The sequence below is a fragment of the Zosterops lateralis genome, assembly GCF_965231275.1.
Source record: "Zosterops lateralis genome assembly, chromosome: 4".
NCBI classification, from domain to species: Eukaryota; Metazoa; Chordata; class Aves; order Passeriformes; family Zosteropidae; genus Zosterops; species Zosterops lateralis.
This window is the reverse complement of record NC_139765.1, coordinates 1,210,887-1,238,222: the sequence shown is the minus strand read 5'-3', so window position 1 is coordinate 1,238,222 and position 27,336 is coordinate 1,210,887. Positions and strand designations below refer to the sequence as shown.

Below are 27,336 nucleotides of genomic sequence, written 5' to 3'. Positions count from 1 at the left end.
AGTAATCCCGGGTGATTTTATCCCACTCCACTTCCCTAAATCTGCGGCTGCTGCTGCTCGGCCGGGGGATTAAGGGCTGGCAGGGGATTACGGAGCCTCTGCAGCTCCGGGCCAGGGGAGCTCCGTCCTGAGCGGCCACCGGGAGCTCCGCACACCCCTGGGCAGGGCACGGAGAGGAGCCCAGCACCCCTGGGTGCTCATCCTTGGACAGGGCACGGAGAAATCTGCACATCCTTGGCCAGGGCACGGAGAGGAGCTCAGCACCCCTGGGTGCGCATCCTTGGCCAGAGCACGGAAAACTCCGCACATCCCTGGGTGCGCATCCCTGGCCAAGGCACGGAGGGCTCAGCACCCCTGGGTGCTCACCCCGCCGCCCACAGCCCGGACAGCCCCGCGGCGCTCCCGCAGCATGGCCATGGCCGGGGCCTGGGGGGAGCCCCCCCGGGGCTGCAGGAAGCGAGGGAAGCCCCCGCAGGCCGGCAGGAGCCCCTGCTGATGGGCCGCAGGATGGGGCCCGCCGCCCTGCCCTGGAGGAGGAGGATGAGGATGATGATGGTGATGCTCTGGCTGCTCTGCGTCCCGCCCTGCGCCAGGGCCCAGATGAAGATCCCGCTGGAGACGTGAGTGTTTCTGGGGCTGTTGGTGATGCCGAGGGCAGGGACAGGAGGGTGGGGACATTATTCCAGGGGGGTGGCATTTCCCTGCCCTGGCAGAGGACTCAGACACAGGAACCGGGAATTTTGTGTCCAGATCTAGACTAGGATGCAACACGTCTCCTCAAGCACAGCAGTATTTAAAAAAAAAAAAAAAAAAAAAAAAAATTATGCTCATCTCCTTTAGTTAAATATTTTGACATCTATTAATGCTCTGCATAATGCACTGGGCAAAAGCAGTTTAAGACATATTTGTAAAACCCTCATACTGATGCTGCTGCAGCTTCAGGGGTCTCACAGTGGAGGCAGACAGGAGAGGCCCCAGTTTGGCATCTCCCAGAGGGGTTCCAGCAGAGGCTGCTGGGTCTCAGTGTGCCAGGAGCACCCGAGGGATGCACAGCACTGGGCAGGCTCTGGCTGTGGAGGGCTCAGACACCCTTTGATTTGTGTCTCTGCCATACACAAAACCCAGAGTGGGTTTGCAGCTCTGCTCCCAGCTCTGCTCTGGATGGTAACTGGCTGAAAAGGGTGTGTGGCTGGGAGAGGAGGGGAGAGAGAGAGGAGTCTGAATAGAGGAGAGAGGCCTCAGCACTTCTGCCTTGTGCTTGCTCCACCTCTCTCCAGAAAGGCCCTTCCCAGAGCTCTGGAGAGGAGCAATGAGAAGCTGAGCTGCAGCACAAGGCACACCCAGCCATGGTTTGTGCATGCACTGCACCTGCAGGGACTCTGATCCATTTTTGGGGTGTGGGTTTGCAGGGGCTCCCCCAGCACCAGCCCCCCCAGAGCCCAGCACCCCTCAGCAGCCCCAGTTTATAACAACTTCACCTCCTTAAGCGGATTTGGACAAGTTAAATCCTGGAAGGATTAAAAATGTCAGCGGTGCCGTGGGTAAAAGTTGTAGTGGGGCAGTTTCTGGGGTGCAGGGCAGCAGCTTGGGCTGGAGAGGAGACAGCACTGCCAGGCAGATCCAGAAGGAGAAAAGTCTGAAATATCAGCTCAGGTCAGCTTAAGCCCATTCCTGCATTTGGAGAAATGGTTTTCAGATCCAGAAGGAGATATGTCTGAAATATCAACACAGGTCAGCTTAAGTTGAATTTCCTACATTTGGGGAAATGTTTTTTATTCCAAAATTGCCAATAACACCCTCAGAAATGTGTCACCAGTGCAGCCCATCCTGACATCACCCACAGGGGTCTCAGGACACTTTGCCACCAATTCTATTCCTGCACTGTCCAGCCCTTCCCCAGCAAAAGTGCTGCTGATTTGCTGTTGGATTTCCATTCACAGAAAGGGCACAGGGGTTACACAGGATAAAATCCAACTTCTGCCAACTTCCAACCGTGCCAGCCAAGGTTCCATGTCCAGGATAAATAAATGCTGCAGGGGAATGAATACCTTTCAGCATTGTGGCATTCAGGAGCCAGCCTGTCCTTTCTGCTGTTCTTGCCACTGAATACAAGAGCAGGGATTAGAGGCAGGCAATCTCTGCCCAAATCCTTTTCTGATGTGTTTTGTTACAATGTGATAGCCCTTTACTACTGAAAAAATAAATATATTTATATGTACGTCACTTTGCACAATTTGGAACTTATTCCTGTACAAGAATGAAGAATAAACAATAGAAAAAGAGCTTTTCTCCTCTGGCACTAAAACCAGACCAAGGGCTAAATTAATCCCTGGTGTTTCAAATCCACTCACAAATTTAACCAAAACACAAAAGTCGCCCTTTTGAAATGAAATTTCAGTAGAGAAATACAGAGGCCCAGAGGGGGAGCAAATCAGCAGAAAGTGGCTGTGTTTGGTGGGTTACACGGGGACATTTTGGGGACACAAAAGCAGAGCCCTTCCAGCAGCAGCAGCTGGGTCTGGTCAGGGTGAGGTGACACAAGGCTCAGTCAGGCTCTGCTGTGTCCTGCCTGGATCACTGCCAGCTCATCCTCACCCAGCCCCAGCAGGGCACAGATCTGCTCAGTCACATCAGCACACAGAGCAGCTCTTCTTCTTCCTCTTCTTCTTCTTCTTCTTCTTCTTCTTCTTCTTCTTCTTCTTCTTATTCTTATTCTTATTCTTCTTATTCTTATTCTTCTTATTCTTCTTATTCTTCTTATTCTTCTTATTCTTCTTATTATTCTTATTCTTCTTATTATTCTTCTTATTCTTATTATTCTTATTCTTATTCTTACTCTTATTCTTACTCTTATTCTTATTCTTATTCTTATTCTTATTCTTATTCTTATTCTTATTCTTATTATTATTCTTATTCTTATTTCTATTCTTATTCCTATTATTATTATTATTATTATTATTCCTATTCCTATTCTTATTCTTATTCTTATTCTTATTCCTCTTCTTCTGCTGCTTCTTCATCTTCTTCTTCTGCTTCTTCCTCTTCTTCTTCTGCTTCTTCCTCTTCTTCTTCTGCTTGTTCTTCTTCTTTTCTTCCTCTTCTTTTTTTTCTTTTTCTTTTTCTTTTTCTTCCTCTTCCTCTTCCTCTTCCTCTTCCTCTTCCTCTTCCTCTTCTTCTTCTTCTTCTTCTCCTTCTCCTCCTCCTCCTCCTTCTCCTCCTTCTTCTCCTCCTCCTTCTCCTCCTCCTTCTCCTCCTTCTTCTCCTCCTCCTTCTCCTCCTTCTTCTTCCCTGGAAGTGCTGCTGGGAGAGGCAAAGATCCACCTGCTGTGGCCTCTTCAGGCTGCTCCTGTTGCCTTTATCCATCTGCTCCTGAGCTGGGCAGAGCCAGAGACCTTGGGAGAAATTCCTCTGCCACCTGATGAATTTCAGACTGATCTTTTCTCTCCCTTGTTTATGAAAAAAAAAAAAAAAATTAAGGAAACCTATTTAAGTTCAGCAGGCTGTCTTTAATTTCCCAGCCTTCTAAGGCTGCTCATTTCCCTGGCAAATAATTGTCTTTTAAATATATAAATGCCAGTGTATTTCTGCCTCTTCACTTTGCTACTTTTTGACTTCCATTAAATGCCAGGAGGTATTTTTAGATTTCTAGTGACACAACCTTTAGCCCTGTGACACAGGGACTGGAGACCTTTGTGCCCCCTCTGTGCCCTTTAACCTTCCAAAGCTGCCAGTCTCTGGTTCTGTCTTTGGTCTTTATTCCTCATCCCTCCTCTGCTTTGAGACCAGAAGAAATACCAGTCCCTGAGCCAGAGCAGACACCTCAAAACTACACAAATCCCATTTTTTATTCAAGTTCTGCTGTTGCTGAAAGTCTCAAGAACTTTCAAGAAGATGCTCAACTGCATCCACTAATCAGGAATTGACACCACAGACTCTCACCCTGCTGGGTGGGAAAATATTGAGGGCTGGGAGGAGAAAATGAAATGAAATTAAATGAAATTACATGAAACAGAGGTGAGGGGAGGGAAATGGGGTAAAAATAAACATCCCTGCTAAAATTACCATCCCTTCCTGTTTAGGTTCAATGAAAGGCAAGGAGAGTGGAGGATATTAGTTAAATTCAGCACAAAACATCTTGTACATAAAACTCCTGAAGCAGATGGGCATCAGGTTAAATGTTGATCCAGGGATCCTCATGCCTAAGGGAATGCATTAGTCACTACCACAACAAACAGGAAATCATCCCATGGGATCCCTGTCCCTTATTTCTTCTTTTATTCCAGGCTTGCTGGGATAACTCTGATACAGCCCAATAAATCCTAGTCTCTTGGAAAATACCTGAATTCCCTTTTTTCTCTCTAAGGATGAAATGATGAGATAAAAGCTCTGGCTCTCAAAATAAGACGCAGAGCACAATGCAAAAAAAAAAAAAAAAAAAAAAAAAAAAAAAAAAAAAAAAAAAAAAGAAATTGACTTTAGCTGAATGCCTCATTGCCAATTAAGGATTGATTTCAAAAGGCACCCACTCTCTCATGCTTTTTTTATAGCAATGGGGAGAGGTGCAGTGCAGAGCTGCAGCTCCAGATCATCCCCTGTGTGCAGGAGGGGAGGCTCAGCAGCCTCTCCTGGGCTGGAGGGAGCTCTGTGATTATTCCCCCATTTCTGGGGCTGCCTTTATTTCCCAGCCCATCTCTGTCTGGGTGTGTTATTTGTGCTCTGGGGAATCAGGGTAAAACCTGCTTGGGACCCCAAGAACTCCACTGGGAGCTGTAGGTAAAACTCTGCACATCATAAATGAGGATTCTGGTCAGTGGAGGAGGCCACTTAGTGCATTAAATAAATCTCTGAGGGAGATGTACCCTCACTTTTTTTTTCATGAGATTGAAAATAAAATAAAAAGTTTTTAAAACCCCTCTCAGCTGCCCCATCTCTGGGTCAGAAAAGGGCATCATCTGACACTTTGCAGTGACAATGTGCATAACGTGGCTTGTGGAGCAGCTTTGTGATGAATGCTCTGTCCATTTTGGGAGCCATCTGTCTGGATTTGGAGGGTTCAGTGCTCAGGATGCTCCTCAACATCCAGATTTTCCCCATGTGGGATCACTGCTCTCCATCATTTCCAGGATGGCACAAGGGTGAGGGTGATTTAATGTGGGGAATAGATTTGATTTGACAACATGGATTTGATTTGTTTCACTGTGCACAGCAAATGGTGAACAAGGCCACCAAAAAAGTCTTTTCCATTCAAGAGGGAATGGAAAATGGATTTGTAGGGAATTCTCAGAGCCCAAACAGAAGGCTCACACTGTATGGATCTGTGTGCAAACATGGAAATAAAAAATGCTGATTTAGAAATGCCACAGGATAGGTCAGACATTGATGAGAGAGAAATGAAACTGGAAACAAGTTTTAAAGGGTGGCCTTGCAAATAAGACTGGATCCTTTGGAGAAATAGAATTATGAAAGGTGCACTGTGGCAGGACCCATGAGGGGTAATTTTAGATGATTGGCTTTTAAGGCATTAACAGCAAAAGCTGATGGGCCAAAAAATGCTTATAATGTATTATAATTAGGAAATAATTTGGCTTCTGATTGTGATGGAGTGAATTGTAACATCTGTACTGTCTCACCCTTCACATGAGACTGAAAATAACATAAAATAAAAGTTTTTAAAACACCTCTCAGCTGCCCCATCTCTGGGTCAGAAAAGGGAATAATCTGACACTTTGCAATGACAATGTGCATAATCTGCTGTGGCATTATCCAGCAGCACCAGGGAGAGCAGAGAATTCCTCTGGCCTGCTCTGCTGAATGCAAGGGGTGGATGTGACACCTTCTCCAAGTCCTGACACTTATTTCTCTTCAGCAGATCTGGTGTCTGGCCCTTCACCCCAGGGCCTGTCAGGGAAGACAAATTGCTGTCTGCAGAAAGCAATTTATTTCTCTTGGCCAGCAACAGAAGGAGCTGGGCTGCTGTCTGAGAGCAAATCTGTGTATCTAAAGTGAGGTGGGACAAATGCAGCTCCGAGCTCAGTGACTGGGACCAGCAGGACTGACCAGTGTCCTGGGGGGAATGTCCAAGGGCAGCACTGTCTCCTGCCTCCCTGCTGGTCTGGCTGCAGTCTGGGGACAAAGCACTGCCCCTGTGGAAGAGCGGCTTAGAGAAAAGGAGGGGTTTGTTCTTGGGAAAATTGAGTTTTACCTGTCTGAAGATGTAACCAGGAATTACTAACATCGATTTTCCTTCTTTTGGCCCCTTTTTTCAGGGTGAAGTCCTGGGCAGACGCCTTTGGTGGGGAGCTGTACTCCATTGTCACTAAGTACTCAGGCTCTCTCCTGTTGCAGAAGGTGGGCAGAACCCCTGAGGGCTCCCTTGGCTCTGTGTCCCCTCCCCATGTGCCCCCCAAGGTTTGCCCAGGGTGGAGGAAAGGATGAGACACTGGTGTAACTGCCTTTTAAACCATGGAACCAAAACCATGGAACCAAAACCATCCCAAAAACCATCCCTGTGGCCATTCTCCAGGAGCTGGGGAGGGAGATCCATCCCATGACTTCCCTGCTTTCACCACCTTCACTGGACCCCTTTTTTGTGAAAAATGCTTTTTAACAGCACCCCTCGTGTTTCCCCTCTGATGATCACTCCCTGCTCTCCCAGGCTGACCTTTCATCCCTCCTATTTTAATTCCCTCAGCTACTCATCACTCACCTCCTCATCCTGCATCTCTCTAGCTGACACTAATTTTTTTTTTTTTTTTTTTTTTTTTTGCTTTCTCATCTGTATTCACCCAGTTGTTTATCAGCTCTTTGCATTTTGCCCTTAAGACTCTGCTTCAGGCAGAAAGGCAGAGCTTTGCTTGCCTTGCTCACCATGTAAACTCCCTGCCAGCATTCCAGGGTGAAGCTCCTTTAACAAATCTAAACAAATTGCAGATTTGCAGCTGTATGGAAGTATTCATGGTGGTGAATGGCTGCTCCTCTTCCAGACCTGGGCATCTCTGCCCTGCACCTCCCAAGTGCTGCTCTGGGGGGCTGCTGGCTGCATCCAGAGGAATTCAGGCTCCACTTTGTGCCCATCCACTTCATTTTTCCTTTACTCCTTCTCTGATTCTCCAGCTCAAGCCATGAGTTGTCCCTTGCACCTCCTGGGTGTCTGATTTCTGTCCTCACATTAGAAATTATCCCAGTGCAAAACACAGGGTTTGGGTCTCAATCCTATCAGGCTGTATCATTCCCAGAGCTGCCATCCCCTGCATCCCTCATCCCCAGAGCTGCCAGACATCCCCAGACTCCCCAAGGGCAGGTTTTTACCCTGCATCAGAGCTTTGCCCTGCTGTTATTAGAAAGCCCAAAAAAAAAAAAAAAAAAAAAATGGCAAGGAGCAGACAAACTTGAGAAGTTCAGTCAAGACGTTTTCCTGGGTGAAGAGGAAAGGAATGTCTTTCACACTCTCAATTTAGTTCCACTAGCAGTGAGTAATGCAGCCCCGTGCCCTTCAATAGGCTGGATTTTTATGGAGGTGGGGACAGGAATATCTCTCTGGTGACATCTCTCTGCTCGCAGATAAAACTCAGGATCCCGAATTTCTGGAGATTCTACTTTTAAATCCCCCACCCCCGTGCCTGCAGGAGGGGAATCTTAATGAATTGCTCCTGCTGTTTGCAGGGAATGCAAAGTGCTGCATGAATAAGGCAAGGCTTTCTGCTAGAGATGAGCTCACTTTTTGGCCTCTTTTCAACACCAGATCCTTTCAGGCAGTTCTCCCAGGCCTCACTCCTGTTCTGGAATTTATAATAATCTGATGGCCTGAACCCTAAGCACAGGTGGGACAGGATAATTTTGGCCAGCTCTGTGCACCTGAGCTGATTTCAGCATTGAAATCACAACTTTGCTGCCCATCATTGGGAAATCTTGGATGAACAATCATCAACATCAGAGATTTCCATGGCAGGAATGCAGGCATGCAGTGGTTTGAATTTGTTATATTTTTTTTTTAGTGCAGTTAGGGATTGTAAGTTTCTATATAAATTGCAAGTTTCTATATAAAGCTGTTTTAAGAATGAGAAGTTCTTTAGACACAACGATTTATTCCAAGGGTGAAAAATAAGTGCACCTGTAACAACAAGAGATTTGTGTCATGAGAATTAGTAAAGGAAAAGAAAAAGAGCTCAAATAGGATTTGAGCTCAAACTTGATGTATTCCTCAGCAATCTGGAACTTTGAAGAAAAGTTGGTGTTTTTTGGTGTTGGGGTTTTTTTCTTCCCATTTCTGGCTGGATCTCAGGCCTGATGTGTGTGCCACTAGAAACTCCTTGTGATTCCTCATGATTCCTTTTAATAATTGTGATTCCTCGTGATTCCTTTTAATAATTGTGATTCTTCAGGATTCCTTTTAATAATTGTGATTTCCTCAGGATTCCTTTTAATAATTGTGATTTCCTCAGGAGTCCTTTTAATATTTGTGATTCCTTGTGATTCCTTTTAATATTTGTGACTCCTGTGTTTCTAATTCCTGTATTAAAAGGATTCGTGTTAATAATTGTGATTCCTCGTGATTACCCAGTAACATCTACTTGTGAGGATGTCAAAAGCACATTAAAAAATAATAATAATAATAATAATTTTAAAAAAAAATTAAAAAAAAATCCCTCCTCCTCCTGCAGCCTGTCCCTGCTCCCCAGGCCTGGCGTTTTTTAATCCAGTAAAAGCCTTTGCTGATAATCGTGCCAGGCAGAGGGAGCAGCCTCCCTCCCTGCCATGCCTGCTGGGGCTGGGTGATGCTGCTGCTGCTATTTCTGGCTGACCTCCTCAGCCTGCCCCATGCTCTGGGCATTCCCTGGGCTCAGCCTCCTCCTGGATGGTCATGGAGCTTCTTGGACCAAAGGGGTTCACCCTAAAGATGTGCAAAGTCTTTTTTCTCCTAATTCAAAGGATTTGCCATCTCCTTGCCCTTTTCACCACCTCATTTTTTTTTTCTATTTATTTTTTCCCCAGCACAAGAAAGTGCCCCAAAAGCTTTTTCCCTGGCTGAGATGGCTGCAGTGCTGGGGATGGAATGGGCTGTAAACACTGCAGGCAGAACTGACACTGAGGGACCAGGGAATTGCAGTTTGCTTGCCTTGGTGTTTCCAAAATGCTCAGGGGATAAAGCTCTGTCTTTTCTGAGATAAGTTCATCATCCTGTGTCCTTTCCCAGGTTTCTTTATTCCTTCTTTCTGTTAGCTGTGGGATTTTTTTTTATTATTATTTTTAAGAAATAAAGCCCATTATTGTATCCAGTCTTAAAAGTGCAGATTGAAGGAGGCAGATTACACAATTTAGATGTACTCTTGGGTTTTTTCAATTCCTGAGTTACATGGTAAAGGACAGCCCCTGCCCTGCCAGCACATTTCCCTGGGTTTTGGGATGGTTATGACACATAAAAGTTTAGAAGGCTCTTTTATTATTGGCTGCATGCTGGTTTTTATACAGTTTTTACAAACTTTGAGGGCAACTTTTAATTGATCAATAGCTTTTTTGTTAATTATTCTGTTGGTTAGTTAAAGATGTTTTACTTGTCCATTAAATCCATTTATTCTTGGATCATGTACACAGTTTCTTTACTAATTCCAATGAGACAAATCTCTCATTGTTACAAATGCACTTATTTTTCACCTTTCATTGTGTTAAAAGAACTTCTCATTCTTAAAACAGCTTTATATAGAAACTCACAATTTATATAGAAACTTACAATTATTAACTGCACTAAAAAAAAAATTAAAAAAAAAAAAAAAAAAAAAAAAAAAAAAAAAAAAAAAAAAAAAAAAAAAAAGCTTTTTACCCTATTCCTACACCTCCCCACCTGAGCAAATGTGACACAGGGAGAGCTGCAATTCTCCATCTCCTGGCTCTTCCCTCTGCCTTGGGTGAGCTGGAGGTGTGTGATGTGTATAATCTGCTGTGGATGTCACCACAGGGCAAGGTTTTGGCTTTTTAAATGTTGGCTTTCTGCTTCTCTCTCTGATTTATGGGCACTAACAGCTTCAGGTGCATGGCTGCTTTCAACAACTCACAGTTGGATCAGTTGTTTCTGCTTGGTCAAAGTGCTTTGAGTTGTGGCCACTGATGTGAATTATGGGGTGGAAAAGGGGGTAAAATCAGAGCAGTGGTTCCAACACCAAGACAATGCCAAACAAGCACCAACAAACCCACCCCTGCCCCTGAGGACCCCCTGCTCAGCAGGATTTTCCTCTTTCCCTCGAGCAGAAGTACAAGGACGTGGAGCCAACGCTGAAGATCAAGGAGGTGGATGGGCTGGAGCTGGTGAAGAAATTCTCGGAGCAGATGGAGAGCATGCTCCGCAGGAAGGTGGAGGCTGTTGAGGTACAACCCCTGGGCTTTTGGGGCAGGAATTTGAGCCCTGCCAGCCCCAGAGCAGCAGGCACAGACCCCCCTGCCTGCCCCAGCATTGTGTGGGAGCAGGGGTTGTGTGAGGACTCCCTGCCCAGGCTGCTGGTGCCGCTGGCTGCTCACGCCGAGCTTTAAGCAGACACCGGTGGGAGGCTGTGGGCGTTCAGACAGGGGGATGCTGGCTTCTCCCTGCTCTTAAATTAGAAAAGAAGGCAAAAACAAAGTCTAGGAATAAAGATGAGGGAATGAGCGCTGTTTTAGGAGACAAGCTGTTGAGTGAAAAAATCCAGCTCATCCTCCCATTAATGCTCTCTGGCCACTGAGGAGTGGGGACTGGTTTCAGCTCTGTGTGTGTGGGTGGCTCAGGGGGAATTTCTGCAGGCAAGGTGCTGGGATTTCCAGCTGTGTACATGGGGAAGTGTGCAGGAGGTGCCAAAAGGGCCCTGTGGCTGCTGCAGTGTGGGAGATCAGAGCAGGTAATGGTCCTGGCCTCTCTCGCTTCCTGCTCCGAAGGGTTTATCATATTCCCAGTTATTTACCCACCATGAAAAGCACATTTCTGTACTCACAGAGCCTTGACTGTTTAAGGCTCCTAATGTGGAAAAGCCATCCAGAAACACATCATTTTGAACCTCCAAGTGAAATGTGGGGCCTGTTTAGTCCCCGAGCTTTGGCCCATTAACGTTAAGCTCTTAGCCAGACTTTTCCAGTGTTTGGATTCCCTCTCTCCTTCATGAAGGAGCAAAATGTATTTTTGCTGAGGCTGCAGCTGATTGTGCAGCCCTGAGAACACGTATGTGCTTAGCTGGATCCCTTCCCAGTCCGCACCAATGCAGAATTAGTGACCTGAAGCATCATACTGGAGAAAACTGGCTGCTTTTATTGCCTTCCATAAATGGGAAGAGCTTAGAAATGGCCACAGCAGTGCTGAGCCCTTTAGGAAACCCAGCCATGGTCTTTGTCTCAGTAACAACACCAGACTGAGACTCCCACAAGGCCTTTTCCTTTGATGAGACACTGACATCAAGCTGGGCCTGAAATGCCTTTCCCATGGCTTTTTTTGGAAGGGTTCATGGAAAATTAAATTAAAATTGTCTGTTGTTTCTCTATATTGACCTGTTTCTGTTTGTCTGTGTCCTGTGATATCTAAAATTGCTCAGGGGTGTAGCAGGGACTCTGGAGTGAGTAGGTGTGAACACACTTGGCAATAAATACCTGCCAATGATGTGCCTTCCAAGATGGAAAATTGTAGCCCAGAATGAGCAGGTCAGCAGGGAAGGAGGGAAGTTTATAACCCCAGACTTGGCTGTGGTGAGGGAGGCAGCCACTGACACAGCTGGAAGAACATCTGGGGGGCTTTGCCACAGCCCCCACTCACCCTCCTCTCCCTGTGCTTGCTCTAGAGGTTGGTGGAGGCAGCAGAAGATGCAGACCTGAACCATGAGTACAACTCCTCCCTGGAGGTGAGTTCACCCTGCTCAGGGACAAAAGGTGGCACATCCTCAGGGCAGGCACAGCCAGGAGCCCACCCCTCAAATTCCAGGAATTCCCTTTGTCTGCAGCACCCTCATCTTGTCCAGAGACTGCTGTGAGTCAGAGACATCCTTGGCACATCCCAAACCAAACAGATTTGTCCCTTTGCCTCTGGGAGGGGAAGGATTTGGGCAGACATTGGGCTGCACGACACTCTTGGCGTGACTTTTACTGCACAGCCAAGTTATGTCACATTTTAGTGCAAATTATCTGGCACTTTGTGGGTTACTTGACTGGAAAACGAGCTAAAAACCTAAATACCCACAGCAAATCTGTTAATCCAAATTACCTTGAATTTCTCACCATCTTTCTTACACAGCTCCCATCATCTTTTCTGTACCAGGCAGACATCCACTGGTCAGGCCTTCCCTCAAGGTGAAAGTCTGGTGCTGTCCAAGCAATTTGGCTAATTGGCTTTCTGTTAATGACTGTTTGTTGTGGCCAAGCTGTGGGATTACTGCTGGGGAGGGGAGCTGCAGTGAAAAGACTGTGGAATATTCTCTGTCTACAGCACAAGCACAGAGAGCTGAGCAGGAGGACAGGCTGAAAATACATGTCTCAGTGTCAGGAAAAATGGAAACACTCCTGGAAATCGAGCCAGTTACTGATTTCATCTCACTATTTTTATTTTTCCCCTTTTTTTTTTTTTTTTTTTAATAAAAAGAATCCCATTAGTCTTGGTAGGTGGGTCAGCTGGAGTTGAGGTGCAGGAGTCTGGATCTGCCCACTCCATTTGCACCCTCCGAGCACTAATCCTCACATAACCCCTGGCTCAGATAAAGTCAGCAAAACCATCTTAAAAACCCGGGTTATCCCAGGACAGAGAATGCCCTGGATGTGCCTGTGGATGGTAAATCCTCAGTGACCTTCAGGGGTGTGGGGGACACTGCCCTGTCCTTGAGCACCTTCTGCTGGGTGCTTGGCTCTCCCTGTGAGTGTCTACTCCTTGGAGTGACGGGGTGAGGGGACAGTCCTGCCCGGTGTCCCCCAGGGGTTGTAGCTCAGCAGGTGACACTGCACACACAGGGTGGGTGAGGTCAGCACTGGAGAACCCAGAACAGACAGACAGACAGACACTGTGAGACACCTCACCTTTCCAGGTGATCCCCCAAACACCCTGTGGGGATACAGGGGGCTCTTCCCTGTCCCTATGGGACACCTCACCTTTCCAGGTGATCCCCCAAACACTCTCTGGGGGGCATAGGAGGGGCCCCCATCCCCTGTGGGACACCAGCTGATCCCTAGACCCCTCTGCAGGATACAGGAGGGTCCCCCCATCCCCTGTGGGACACTTCACCTTTCTAGGTGATCCCCAAACCCCTCTGAAGGGCACAGAAGGTTCTCCCCTGCCCCTATGGGACACCTCACCTTTCCAGCTGATCCCTAAACCCCTCTGAGGGAACACAGGAAGGTTCCTCCTGCCCCTGTGGGACACTTCACCTTTCCAGCTGATCCCCCAAACACTCTGTGGGGCACAGGAGGGTCCCCCCATCCCCTGTGGGACATCCCACCTTTCCAGCTGATCCCTAAACCCCTCCATAGGGCACAGGAGTGTCCCCTTTGCCCCTTGAGTGACTCTTCAGCAATGCTCCTGGCACTGGCAGTGCTTTGGGTCGTATGGGCACAGAACAGCACCAACCTGACCAGGAACCATCATTTGGGCAGCTCAGCACTTGCAGTTGGCAATAAAAGCCTCTTTGTGGCTCCTTTTGAGGTCTGACTCTCCATATGTCCCCTCTTTGTGTTAAAGGGTGTTTTTCCCAGCAGTGCTGGTAACAGTCTGTCTCATTGTTTCTCTTCCCCATTGTCTCCATCGCCAGTTTGATTACTACAACTCTCTCCTGATTAATGACAAGGATGAAAATGACAATTACGTGGAGCTGGGGGATGAGTTCATTCTGGAGCCAAATGAGCATTTCAATAACCTGCTGGTGAACACAACCTACAGTGATATCCAGCTGCCCACCAATGTCTACAACAAAGGTAAATGGCCTCTGCTTCCTCACTGCTGGGAGCTTGGCCTGGAAATTATCAGCAGTAATTTAAAAAAAATAGAAAAAAAATTTTAAAAACTAAAATTAAAAAAATTAAATTAAAAATTAAAAAAAAAATAGAATCTTTTTTTAAAAAATTAAAAATAGAAAATAAAAAATATATAAAAATAAATACAAAGTACAAAAATTATTAACAAACATGTAAATAAATAATAAATAGATAAATAGATAAAAATTAATAATAGATATAAATAAATATACAGATAAATAATATAAAAACAAACAGTAAAATATTTAAATAAATAATAACAAACATATATATAAATGAATAATAAACCTATAAAAATAATAGACATATAGATATATATAAAATAAATTATAGTTATTAAAATAAGCACTAAGTATATAGATAAATATATCTATATATATTTATCTATATTTATTTATTTATTTCTATAAATAAGTAATAAATATATGAATAAGTAATATATAAATAAATAATACATTAAAATAGTAAATATATCGATAACTGTTATATAAATAAACAATAAAAATATAGATATAAATAATATATCTATATATAATATAGATATAAATAATATATAAATAAATAAATAATATATAAATTAATTTTATAGAAATAAATAATAAGTATTTTAAAAACCAATATAAATAAATAAATAAAATAGATAAATAATATATAAATAAATAAAAAGAATATATAATTAGATAGTATATAAATAAACCTATAAATAAACAATAAACATATAGATAATTAATAATATAAATAATTAATTCATATATAAATATGTAATAATTATATAAATAAATAATATCTAAAGTGACTAAAGAGGAAATGGAAGGTGAGAGCCCCACCCTTCCCAGCCCCAATACAGTTAATCCTACAATGGCCAGATTCTCATGATTCCCTGCTGCTGCTGCTGCTCTCTTTGCTCTCCTGAGCCAGCCCAGACACCAAATTCCTCTGCCTCCTGGGAGTTCCTGCAATCTGCAGCTTCCTATTGATCCTGAGGAGATGGGCCATGGTGGGACAGCCCAGGGAAAAGGGCAGGCAGAGGAGGAAAGAAATATTTGGTGAGGAAAAGAGCAGAGAGAACACAACTGTGTAAATCCTGCCTTAGGAAATGACACCCACCATCAATTCAGCCAGTCCTTGTAGTGAGGCTGTCAGGGCTGCATCAGGATCCTCAAGAGCCACAGGTTCCCTGAGCCCTGCCCAGGGGTGTTCCAGCTGTGCCCCAGGGGTGTCCCAGCTGTGCCCCAGGGGTGTTCCAGCTGTGCTCAGCACTGTGATTCCTCCCTGGGGCTCTGACAGCATTATTCCATATTATTTAGGATGATAAATAACCTTCCAGTATCTGAACAGTACCTACGGGGAAGGTGGACTCTTCATGAAAATTTGCAGCCTCAGGACAAGAGGAAACAGATCCTAACTGAAAGAGGGGAGACTTCAGCTGGATACTAAAATATTAAGATGATACTATATGTATTTTATATGTATATATACATATAAATATATTATATATACATATACATATATGCAAGACATTCTTTGGTGTGAGGGTGGTGAGGGCTCGAGGGCAGGCAAGGCTGGGGAGAGAAATGGGGTTAAGAGTGTATGACCAAGCTGAGATCACCTCTGTGAGCAGTGCTGGTGGTGGCCTCCAGCATTCACTTGGATGCATCAGTGTCCAAAAGCTTTGCACAAGGATTTTTTTCCACTCCTCCTGCAGCTGCCTGTGTTCCCACCCCTCTCCTCCATCAGGGGTTCTGGATGTCCTCCCTTTTTTCACACCCACTTTTCTCTTCCCCAGACCCTGCCATCCTCAATGGAGTTTACATGTCAGAAGCCCTGAATCCCATTTTTGTGGATAACTTTGAAAGGGACCCCACGCTGACCTGGCAGTACTTTGGCAGCTCCACTGGATTCTTCAGGCTGTACCCAGGTAAAGGAGCAGAGATTTTGTGGTTCTGTGCCTGAGACATTTTTGTTTTCTGAAATTCTTTTCCCAGGGAATTCTCTGTAAACAGGAGAAATGTTTTTGTAACTGTAATTTTGTTATTCATTCATTTTCCTAAGAGGGACTTCTTGCTGTCCCTCTGCTCTGACCAATGTGAGTGAAGAGGTTTTGCCTTTTTGTCACCAATCAAATTGGTCTGTGTGAAATGGTATGAAAGGGAGACACATCCCAAAAACAAAGGAGTCCTTTTCAGCCTTCCCTTGGGGTAGGGGAGCAGCAGCAGGGGCAGGTTCCTGCCTGCCTGTGGGTGCTGATTGCTGCTCTGGCATCAAATAGGTCTAGAATGGCATCAAATAGCTCTAGAATGGCATAAAATAGGTATAGAAAGGCATAAAATAGGTAGAAAAGGGTAAAAAATAGGTCTAGAAAGGTACAATGCTCCATGCTGTTAGAACACCCACTCAGGACATGAAGCCATTTAGTGAATTTTCCCCCTTTCTTTCCCCATTTTTCTCCTGCAGGGATCAAGTGGTTGCCAGATGAGAACGGGGTCATCTCCTTTGACTGCAGAAACCGGGGCTGGTAAGTCTGGGGGAGTTTTGGAGCCCAAAGCACCTTCCATCCTCCCTCCTTCCCTCTTCTCCAAGGTGCTGAGTTGGTGATCAGTGATTAATGTCCTGTGCTGCTCCTGCAAGAACTGGGGTGATGTGAAAAATGAGGTTGATTTTTTTCTTTTTTGGTCAGTTTTAAGAAATAGGTTTAATAAATAAAATAAATTAAATAAGGCAATTAGGAGACAGGAAAAAAGAAAAATAGGAGTAGGCTGGGTGACTTGGCAAGTGCACAGCCTGTTATTTTTAGGGTTTTTTTTGAATACTTTTTTATTGTCTTAGTTTGTTGTATATTCGATTTTTTTACAAATTAGTTTTTATATTTTAGGAACTGTTTAGTATGGGGTGTGTTTTTGAGGGTTTGTTTTTTTAGAGCATGCCTGTTTTTTGGTTGTGTTTTTGTTGTTATTTTTAGTTTGGGCTTTGGTTTTTTACTTTTTATACACCGTTGGTGTTGATAGTTGGCATGTTTGTAGCAGGGTTTCTATTATACATTAAATGGATGTTATTTTAACTAAACAAGTTGTCTAGTTATAAGCATAACTCCACATCAGCTATCTTGCTATTAAGTTTTGCTAAGAGCAGAAATAAAAACTATACATGGAGTATTTACTTTAATATTTGCAAGAAGTCAACCTTATATATTTATATAACACTATATATATAACTATATATAACACTGTATATATATTTATAATACACTGTATTAATACAACATAATTTTCTATATGTCTATATTTATAACACACTGTATTAATACAACATAATATTCTAATTATATAATTTTAATATAAAATACATATAGTATACATACAATTCTATATATATACATACATATATAATGCATATATTTATATGTATATATACATATAAAATACATATTGTATTCATCTTAATATTTACGAAAAGCCAATTCCACAATATGTATTTATAACAAGGTACATGAACAAAGGTTAGGAAGCCCTGCTAGCAATTTTCCCCATCTAATATGTGGCAAGTGGGAATTACACTTGTGTGACTGGGGATATTTAAATTTCACAACTATGGTGTGTTTATTCAGCCTGCTCAGCATGGCTAAAGCAGAAAAAATTGTCACTCTGGGGTGTGTGTGTGCAGCAGGAATTTGCATCTGGATTTGCACACTCCATTTGCACCCTCTGAGTGCTGCTGGTGCTTGAACTCTAATCCTTTCATAACCCTTGACTCAAATAAAGTCAGTAAAACAATCCAAAAAAAATGAGTTATTCAAGGACAAAAATGGCCTGAAGGTACCAGAGTGAGGTGTGGATGTCCCAGTGAGGGGCTGGGGACAGCTGTGGGCATGGTGACAGCAGCACGTCCAGCATTCCTCCTCCCTGGCTCTCACCTGCCTCCTCCTGCTCTTCCCTGTGCAGGTACATCCAGGCTGCCACCTCTCCCAAGGACATTGTCATCATCGTGGATGTCAGTGGCAGCATGAAGGGGCTGAGGATGACCATTGCCAAGCACACCATTGTCACCATTTTGGACACCCTGGGGGAAAATGACTTTGTCAACATCATTGCAGTATGTCTGCCTCCATCCATCCATCCATCCATCCATCCATCCATCCATCCATCCATCCATCCATCCATCCATCCATCCACCCATCCATCCATCCATCCATCCATCCACCCATCCATCCATCCATCCCTCCATCCATCCATCCATCCATCCATCCATCCATCCATCCATCCCTCCATCCATCCCTCCATCCATCCATCCATCCATCCATCCATCCATCCATCCATCCACATCCATCCATCCATCCATCCCTCCATCCATCCATCCCTGTGCTGAGCTGCCTCACACCCTCCTCCTCCTCCTCCGCCTCAGCAAACCCCAGTGACCTACCTACAGCAGCACCTGGTCTGGAGGGGATTAACCCAAATTTCCCTGGGGAAGGCTGCTTTGTGTGCTCAGCAGGGTGGCTGCCAGCTCATTTCATCTCTCCTCCACAGGGGAGGATGTTGGCTGCATCTTTTGGCTTGTTTTTTAGGGATGTGACTGCAGCAGATAACAAAGGGCAGCAGGGAGACACCTGGGCTAGCAGGGACCTGAACTAATAATTCACCTGGCTTGCCATAACACTGTTTTTGGGTCCAGCAGCAGCAGTGTAATCCTCAGGATAATGTTTCCAGGCTAGAAAACTCCCACCTTGTGCCTTTTTATGCACCGGCGCCCTGCAGGGCTGCCCTTGCAGTTCTGAGTCCATCAGCTGGGCCTGCAGGAAGGCTCAGGGTTCCTCTGCTCCTTTCTGAGCCCTGGCAGAGTGAGGATGGGCTGGTTTCCCACAGAGAACCAGCACCACTGACCACAGAAAGCAAAACTCCTTCCCATGACTCACAGCAAGACTGGTGCCACGTTAAAGCCTCCTCACCTTCTCATTTTCAAAGCTAATTCAAACGCCATCTCCTTCCCCAGGCTTCTTTCTATGAGAGCTTGCCAGGGCACAGCCACTGAGATATAAATTCCACTTTTTGTTGATAGCTTCTTATGTTAGCTAATTAAGAAACTCCAGTGGCAACAATTCTGTCTTTATGTGACTGGACAGATGGAAGAGTGAACAGTGTTGGCAGAAAAAATGGAAGGGGAGTCATTAAGGAGTTTGAAATATCATCTGTTCTTCAAAAACAATTCCAGAAATACCATGTTATATATAAATATATATATATATTTTATTTTTTTTTAACTGCACTCACACCAAGAACCTGCTGGCTCAGAGACATTAAACCTGCCCTGAGCTCTTATTGATCAGCTGAGCATCTTAAGGAATTGCCCTCTCCTGAACCTTGCAGGAAAAGGTTCACAGGGGCCTTACCCATCTTTACCCCACATGTACCAGCCTGGAATCATCCACATCCACTAATTATCCCAGCCCAGTGAATGTGTGCTCACTGCTTTGTTTTTGCTCACCAGAGCCTTCCAACCTCAGCCTGCAAGGTTCAGCTGCTGCCTGGGGACTCACTGAGTTTCCAGAAGTCAAAACTGTGTGCAAAAAGTGCCAGAAGCAAGGCCAGGGATAAAAGTTCATAAATTGGAAGTAAAAACTTTGTGGTGAGAGTGGGGAAGAAAGGAAAAAAAAAAAAAAAACAACTTTGTATGTGTAGATATGCTCAGCTAGAACTCAGCAAAACACTGTAATTAAAGTGTTATTCAAACAAACAGATGGTTCATCAAAATATTGTTTTGCCATGATCCCTATAAAAATATTTAAGGGAAATAGCTGTAGAATGGCATAAAATAGGTATAGAATGGCATAAAATAGGTATAGAATGGTATAAAATAGTTACAGAATGGTATAAAATAGGCATAGAATGGTATAAAATAGTTATAGAATGGCATAAAATAGTTATAGAATGGCACAATGTTCCAAGCTGTTAGAATATCCACCCAGGACATGAAGCCAGTTTGTGAATTTTCCCCCATGACAAGCCCCTTTGTTTCCCTTTTCTCTTTGCAGTACAATGATTATGTTCACTTTGTGGAGCCCTGTTTTAAGGGTATCCTGGTGCAAGCAGACAGAGATAACAGAGAGGTGAGTACAGCCCCTCTCAGAGTGACTCAGGGAGTTCTGTGCATGGAGGCAGAGCTGGGTTGGGATGCTGAGGTGTGAAATTGCAGGGAATACGGTGAATACCTTCTCAGCCTGATCCTTCAGCAGTAAGTCCTCTCTGAGGAGGGTTTTGCTGCTCTGATCCAGGAGGGTTCAGCAGCCCTGAGGTGGCCCAGCCTGTGCCCAGCTGCTCCACCACCCTCCAGGCTGACTGGTATTTTTAGCTTCTCTCCCTGATTTGTTTTATTTTTTTCCCCTTCCCCTTTCAATTTGTTTGGTTTGTATTTCTACATCCCTGTGTGCCTCCAACAACCAGAGTTTGTTTTTTTTTTTTCCCAGATTATCCCTAGGTCACAGGGTAGGACTGCATAGGGTGATTCCGTCTGCAGGGTTTCCCAAAGGATTCCCAAACAAACCAGACACTCCTTTGCAGAGAGGGTTTAATTTAAGCTCATCAGTGCTGCTTAAATCATAGACAAGCATTTAATTTTATTTTTTTTCCCCATCCTGTTGCTTGTGAGTGCACAAGATGTTTTGGTTTTTTGGGGTTTGGGTTTTTTTGTTGTTGTTTTGGGTTTGTTTGTTTGGGGTTTTTTTCCTGAAAGATCAGATAAGGGGAAAGTCACATTTCCAGTAGTTGTGCCCCTTCCATGATGTTACATGGATTGTGAGTGGCTCAGAGTGCAGAGCCTGAGAAATGCAGTCCTGCCCTGCAGAGCCTTTTCTGGGCTACCCTTTCCTCCCCTGCTCAGAGGGAACATCCTGCCTGCAACTCATCCCTGGGTTTTGGGGTCTTTTTTCCCTCTCTCCTTGCCAGCACTTCAAGCAGCTGGTGGAGGAACTGCAGGCAAAAGGAGTGGGGACTGTGAACAAGGCTTTGACTGAGTCCTTCAAAATCCTGAGAGAGGTAAGAGTTGGTGCTTGTGTGGGGCACGAGTGTCCCTTGGCCACCTCTGTGTGGGTTTCTTACTTTATTTTCTTCTGTTAGAGGCAGGATTAAATCACAGGAGTCACAGTTTCATGTTTGGACTCAGATTTTATTAATTCTTATCCATAGTACAGTCTCATGAGTTGTGAGCTTGAATTTACAAAGTAGAAAATGAATCTGTCTCTAACCCTTTCCAAGGTCTTTTAAGCATAAATTGTCCAATAATGAGATGACACCTAAATTATTTTTACTGTTAACCCAATAACCAACCACCCTTATTCCACAATTTGGATTTTTCTACCCAATTACAAAACATCACCCAGCCCATGGAGAAGAAGGCGAAAAAAGACTTATTCTTCACCCTAAATTATCCATATTGCTTTAAATATATATATTTTATTTATATATAGACACATACATATATGTCTATATAATATATATATATTTATTATATATGTTATATTATATATACCATATTATATTGTATTGCATTATATTATATTATATTATATTATATTATATTATATTATATTATATTATATTATATTATACTGTATTACACTATACTGTATTATACTATACTGTATTATATTATATATATTATATAATATATATTACGTTATATTCTATATTTTTATATGTATATATATGTTTATATATGTTAATATATATATAATATATATAGAGAGAGAAAATATGTACTAAAACCTTAAATCCTAAATTTTCCACCCTGTGATATCACACAGGGCAGAAGATTTGCTACACAGGTTTCCACCTCTTTGACCTCGTAGGTGAACATCACCATCAATCACATTTCTCCTCGCGGAGGAGAAATATGCAAACAAAATAGATAATTCTAAATATATACATAATTTATGTATATAAAGCTGTGTGAGAATCTCCACTACAAAATTGCAAACACTCAAAAGGCAAGAAAATTTAGGGTGAGGTGGCCTCAGGAGTTTTCTTAATGCCACAACTGGGCATTGCCCAGCCACCTTTACAGATAAATATAAAATACACCACAATTCTGGCTGTAAAGAACATTATTAGTGAGCAGTGATGATAATGAAGACATGCAAGATCACTCTGCAGATTTATCTCAATGTCACTTTGCTGATTAGCAGTGCTGGGGGAGGAAATCACAGGTACAGGGGAATTAATCCCTCTGATAAGAGCCATAAATGATTCATTGCCTCGTGTGACTGGGAAATTCAGTAGCCTGGGGGTAAATATGCAGTTTAATTCTGTTTCTCAAGGAATGGTGAAAAAACATCTCCAGGGACAGAGTGTTGCCCCTGCACCCCAGTGGACTAAGGTGATTCCACTGCAGTAACAGAGAAATAACTCCTTGATGGATAAAAAAAATCTTTTTTTTTTCTCTCTATTTAGCATTAAAAAATGCACCAAACAATTTCAGTAGTCATCTCTTATCTTGATTCTTGTTGATTCTCTCTTGCTTAACGAGCTCTAGACAGCTCTGAGATTGCTCTTGGACAGTGCAGCACCCAGTGGTGATAAAACCTTCTGCTGATGAGGAAAGGCATCATTTCTGTGCCTTGGACATAACACGGACCTGGAGTACCCCAGGCTCTGCCAGTGCCACAGCTCAAGGCAAAAGGGAGTCCCCTGCCAGGTGCTGGTGTGGTTTAAGGGCTCTCTGAAATAATTTCCTCGAGTTTCTGACAGTTGTATCATTAATAGCAAAGGAAAAGGGTTTTCATCAAAATCTGTGCAGTCACAGCCTGCAGAAAGGGGAACTTGGGTGGTGATGCCTTGGGAAGGATGAGACAGAGACTGGGCAGAGCCAGAGAATAAAGTAGGGATTTATTCAAAGACCTCCAGGATCCACCTTGGGCAGGACAAGAGCCTGGCCAGGGCTACACCCAAGGTGGACCCAAAATGGGCACAAAATGGACAAATGGTCACAAAGTCTCACATTTTTATAAGTTTTGGTCCATTTGCACATTGGGGTTTAATTGTCCAATTCCATCTCCAGGCTGTGAGGTCCCATCCTTCTTGTTCCTCCCTCCAGCCCAGCCTTGTTTGTGCTTTTGGGGCTGAGAGTTGTCCTTGGTGTGCAGCAGGAAAAGGGTTTGTTTTGTGTCCCTGCTGTGTGCAGAGCTGAGTGACACTGACTGTGAGCTCAGAGCTGCACCCCTGGGCACCGCAGAACCTGAAATACATGGAAAATAAAACTTGAGGCATCAGTGGGATTGCCCACCCCCTCCTCATCAGCCAGAATTCCCCCTCTCAGCTGTTGCTCACACGCAGGAGGATGAGAACTGCCACATCACACTGATGAAACAGCCTTTGCTGATTACAATAGGCAGCCTGGAATAATATCTGTAAATGAAAGTGGCTGCAAAATTTCCCCGGTAATTTTCCCCAGTCCAATTGCTCACAGAATTAACAGCCCAGCAGAGACCCACTCGATGAGGTGTGAGTAGCAAAGAGGGGTTGAAGAGGAGCACAAACCTCTCAGTGTCTTTGTGTTCCTCCATTATCCTCAAGGGGAGACAGGGCATGTTTTAATCAGGGATGCAATTTTCAGATCAGTGTCAGGAGAACAGTTAGCCAGGGTCCCCCTGTCCCTCCCTGCCATGCTCAATAAACCACTTGAACTCTCCATTTCAATTCAGCCACAAACCACTAAAATCTGCATCCCAGGGAAACCATGGACTTAAACACACGTTTATGAAGTGCTTCAAAACCCTTTGGTGTGAAGTGCTGTCTTTTGATGCCCTTTCTTATTTATTAAGTTTTAATCTGAAGTGCTGTCTTTTGAGCTCTTCTCTTATTTATTAATTTTTAATCCATTTCTCCGGCTCCCTTCTCTTCCTTGCTCTCTCCCTTTTTTCCTGCAGGGTTTGTACCCCTTTGTCCTGCCTGCCCTGAACACACCACCCTCCCAGCGTGTGAGTGCTGCAGCTGAGAGCTATCAGGTGCTAAGCAGAGCAGAAAAATCGCTTTCCCTGTTTTACACACCGTGCTCCTCTTTAACAGGACTCAGACAACAGCTCCGCTGTTTTTTCCAGGCGCTGTCACATTGTTAATTCCTCTCCAGATGATGTGTCTCCCTCCCCAGGCAGCATCCACCCTCCTCCTCCTCCTCCTCCTCCTCTGTGTTCCAGCCACTGTGATGTGTGTGTGTCCTCCTTTCTCAGGAGACACTCAGGACAAGCATTTTGGAAGATGTTGCTTTTCCCCACCCCGTGGAGGACAGGAAAAGCCAAGTTCTGCTTTCCCAAGGCCACCTTGGAGTGATGTTTGCTCTTAATCAGAAGTCACAGACACCTTGGGGTTAATTGGGGGGGTCATTCCAGGATGGCTATAGGTAGAGAAAAAAATTATGAAACTGGTGACAAACTGGATTTCAGTGAGACATAAAATTCTGAGCAAACTGGTGCCATACAAAGGATGAACCTGGGTGCTGAATTAAGTAAATAAAGGCTTGTGGCCCCTCGTGTCTCACTGGTGTGTATTACATTTACACACTCACCAGATCCATGTGTCACTAGCTTTTCTAGCAGCATGCTGGATGTTTAGGGACAGTTTATCCACCCATTTTCTGTGTCTTCTGTTGATTCCCTCTTCATCCTTTGGGATTTGTATAGTCCCAGTCAAGTCTCAGCCCATGAGGCAAGGAGTTCAGCTACACCTTCTGCAATTCTTTCCCTTCAAATTATTCAAATGCTTTTAATTGTTGTTTTTTTCTTTAACCCTACCTCTTTGTGACCCTGCCTCTAATTGGTTTATTCTTTTCTTATTTTTGTATCATTCCAGCAGATGCCCAACCATTGCAATATTTTCCTTTTGATGATAAAGGATGGAGGCTCCAAAGCATCTCTGCCTCACCATCTCCCTCTGCTTTTTATCACATTATTTTTACTCCCTTTCCTGCTTCTTCTCTGAACACTTAGACATTATTTCTCGATTCCAGTCACATTTTTATGGACCTGGATCCTACAGAGTATTTTGCAGGATATGCAAAGCTCAGAATTTCCTGTTTACCAGTTCCTACTCTTTTGCTTGGTGCCCTTTCTCATTTCTCCTTCGCTGACTTTATTTTCTTGCCTATTGCTGATTTTCTCTCCATGAGAGGCTTTGCACCGAGTTTGAATTTTCAGTAGTTCTGGAGGCCATTCCAGAGGCAGGTCTGCATAACAATAGGACAGAAGGAGATGTGGAGGGTCTCTCAGTGCTCTGGCCAGGCCTGCACACCATCAGCACGGTGCCTGCACATCTCTGGGCGATGCTGATGGTTCCTGTGCCTGCCCTGGGAGCTCTGAGCCAGCCTGGAACTGCAGAGTGAAAGGCACTGAGCAAAGCAGGGAGTACAAGAGACTGTGACCCTGAATTAATTAGATTGTGCCTGTTAGTGCTGGCAACGTGACTGGAGTTATGCAGGAGCACACACAGCCCTGTGCCTCCTCCACTGACCCAGCTCTAGCCTGAATTCCTCCAGACATCTCTGCTGTGGCCAGTGTTATCCCTCATCTCCCCTTCTTTCACGCTCCCGAGACTTCAGTCAGAGCAGGGAATTATGCTCAGAGCTCGCTGTGAATGCTGTCAGATCATTTGCCACAGCTGCAGCCAGTCACAAAGGACCTAAAAACCAGGGATTACCTCTCGTTGGTTTGTTTTCTAAATCTGTCCTTTTAATCTCCATTTCTATGACACTGATGATCTCATTTTCCCTGCTGAAAATATCATCTACTCCTGTAATTAGGAGATTGCTGGTTCTGATACAGCATCTAATTTCTCAGTATCTCAGTATTATGAGGTCTGAAGTAAAGCTTCATGAAGAGATCTTGGGTAGTTTGATGAAACGGGGACCTTCATTAATTGTTAATTTAATAATATTCTACACAGACATACTGTAGATTGCAACAGTTTGGAATAAGCTGCTTTTGTAACCACAAGGTTCCTATATCTGTGATCTGGGCCTCACTCTGACAGCACCTCCTGCAGCCTGAGCCTCCCTGGTGGGCACTCACACTGTTCTCTCTGCTAATCTGCACCCAGTTGATCTCTGTCCTAGAAATACCTCACTCGAGGCTCTGGTTTTTTTCCTACTTGCTGGTCTTTGGTACAACTAGTTAGAAATGTTCCCATTACAGCCCCCTTATTGTTGGAGCCTGGGGGCTGAGAATTTTGGGATTTTTGTGTTAAAAGGTGCTGACCCTCAAACAAGCACCACATTTGACCTGATGCTGTGGAAAAGGCTTTGAAAATTGAGTGACAGCACTGAGATTGTGGGTGTGGAGTTTGGATAGAAGTGTGTGATATCACAGGGTAAAAAACTTAGATTTAAAGGTTTTAGTATATAGTGATATATATGGGGAAAGATGGAGGATTTGGGGAGTTGTCTAAGTCCTTCTTCTTCACCATCTTCTTCTTGATTTTGTTTTTTTCTAACTGGGTGAAAAAGGTGCACATTGCAGACCTTGGGTAATCATAATTGGGTTAAAAGTATAAATAATATAAGTGTCATCTCATTATTGGGTAATTAGTGGTTAAATAACCTTGGAAAGAGTTAGAGACATCCATTTTTAACCTCCATTTTCTACCTTGTTAGTAGAGCTCACATTCATGAGACTGTGCCATAGATAAGAATTAATAAACACTGAGTTCAAACAGAAAACTGAGACTCCTGTGTATTAATCCCAGCTCTTAGAAGAAAAGAAGATAAAAAACACCCACACCTCAGTCTGCTCATCTGTCCTGGCTCTGGTCAGTGACACCAGCAGGGGCACAGCCAGGGAGGGGATTGTGCCTGTGCTCACTCAGCTGTGGAGTTCCTGCAGCAGAGCTCCAGGCACTGTGTAAAGCTGGGGGCAGGACTGATAACACAGGCTGATAACACAGGCTGATAACACAGGCTGATAACACAGATGGTGGCACAAGGTGATGGTATGGTGACATTGGCACTGAACCCCGTAATTTCATAATAAGGGACAATCACAACATAATTGTGGGAGTGGTGAAATTACTGGGGAGATCTGGGCTTGGAGCTGGCTTTGAGGTTTCCATGGTCATGGTGTTAATCTGCAGTGGAGCCACAGGACCAGCCACGCTGGTAAAGGCATTTGTCTGTGGTAACAAAGTGTTACCAAACCCCAAAGGAGCTGGGAATTGAACCCTAAAACATCTAAAAACTCCCAGTGCACTGCCTGTTCTCTTGTTCTCCCATCCTGGCATTTCATTCTATGCAATTAATCTTGCCACTTGGATACTTTTTTTTTTCTCATTTATAAGATATAACCATCGTCTCCAGTTTAAAATTGCTGCTGTTTGATGTAACCTCAGTCACCCCTCAGTTGGT

At 44.1% G+C, this 27,336-nt stretch overlaps 1 protein-coding gene across 1 annotated transcript in view; it reads left to right on the top strand.

The window, feature by feature from the left end:
• Nucleotides 1-507: 507 nt before the first annotated feature.
• The window catches only part of CACNA2D4 (calcium voltage-gated channel auxiliary subunit alpha2delta 4), a gene marked incomplete at both ends in the record, with an annotated part of 122,963 nt that continues 96,134 nt past the window's right edge, over nt 508-27,336 (top strand). Inside the window, 10 exons of the mRNA XM_083860114.1 lie at nt 508-620; nt 6,267-6,348; nt 10,243-10,359; nt 11,790-11,849; nt 13,740-13,902; nt 15,749-15,880; nt 16,417-16,477; nt 17,901-18,051; nt 19,988-20,062; nt 20,898-20,987. Of these exons, the coding sequence (XP_083716240.1) occupies nt 508-620; nt 6,267-6,348; nt 10,243-10,359; nt 11,790-11,849; nt 13,740-13,902; nt 15,749-15,880; nt 16,417-16,477; nt 17,901-18,051; nt 19,988-20,062; nt 20,898-20,987 (1,044 nt within the window). The remainder of the gene's footprint in view (nt 621-6,266; nt 6,349-10,242; nt 10,360-11,789; nt 11,850-13,739; nt 13,903-15,748; nt 15,881-16,416; nt 16,478-17,900; nt 18,052-19,987; nt 20,063-20,897; nt 20,988-27,336) is intronic.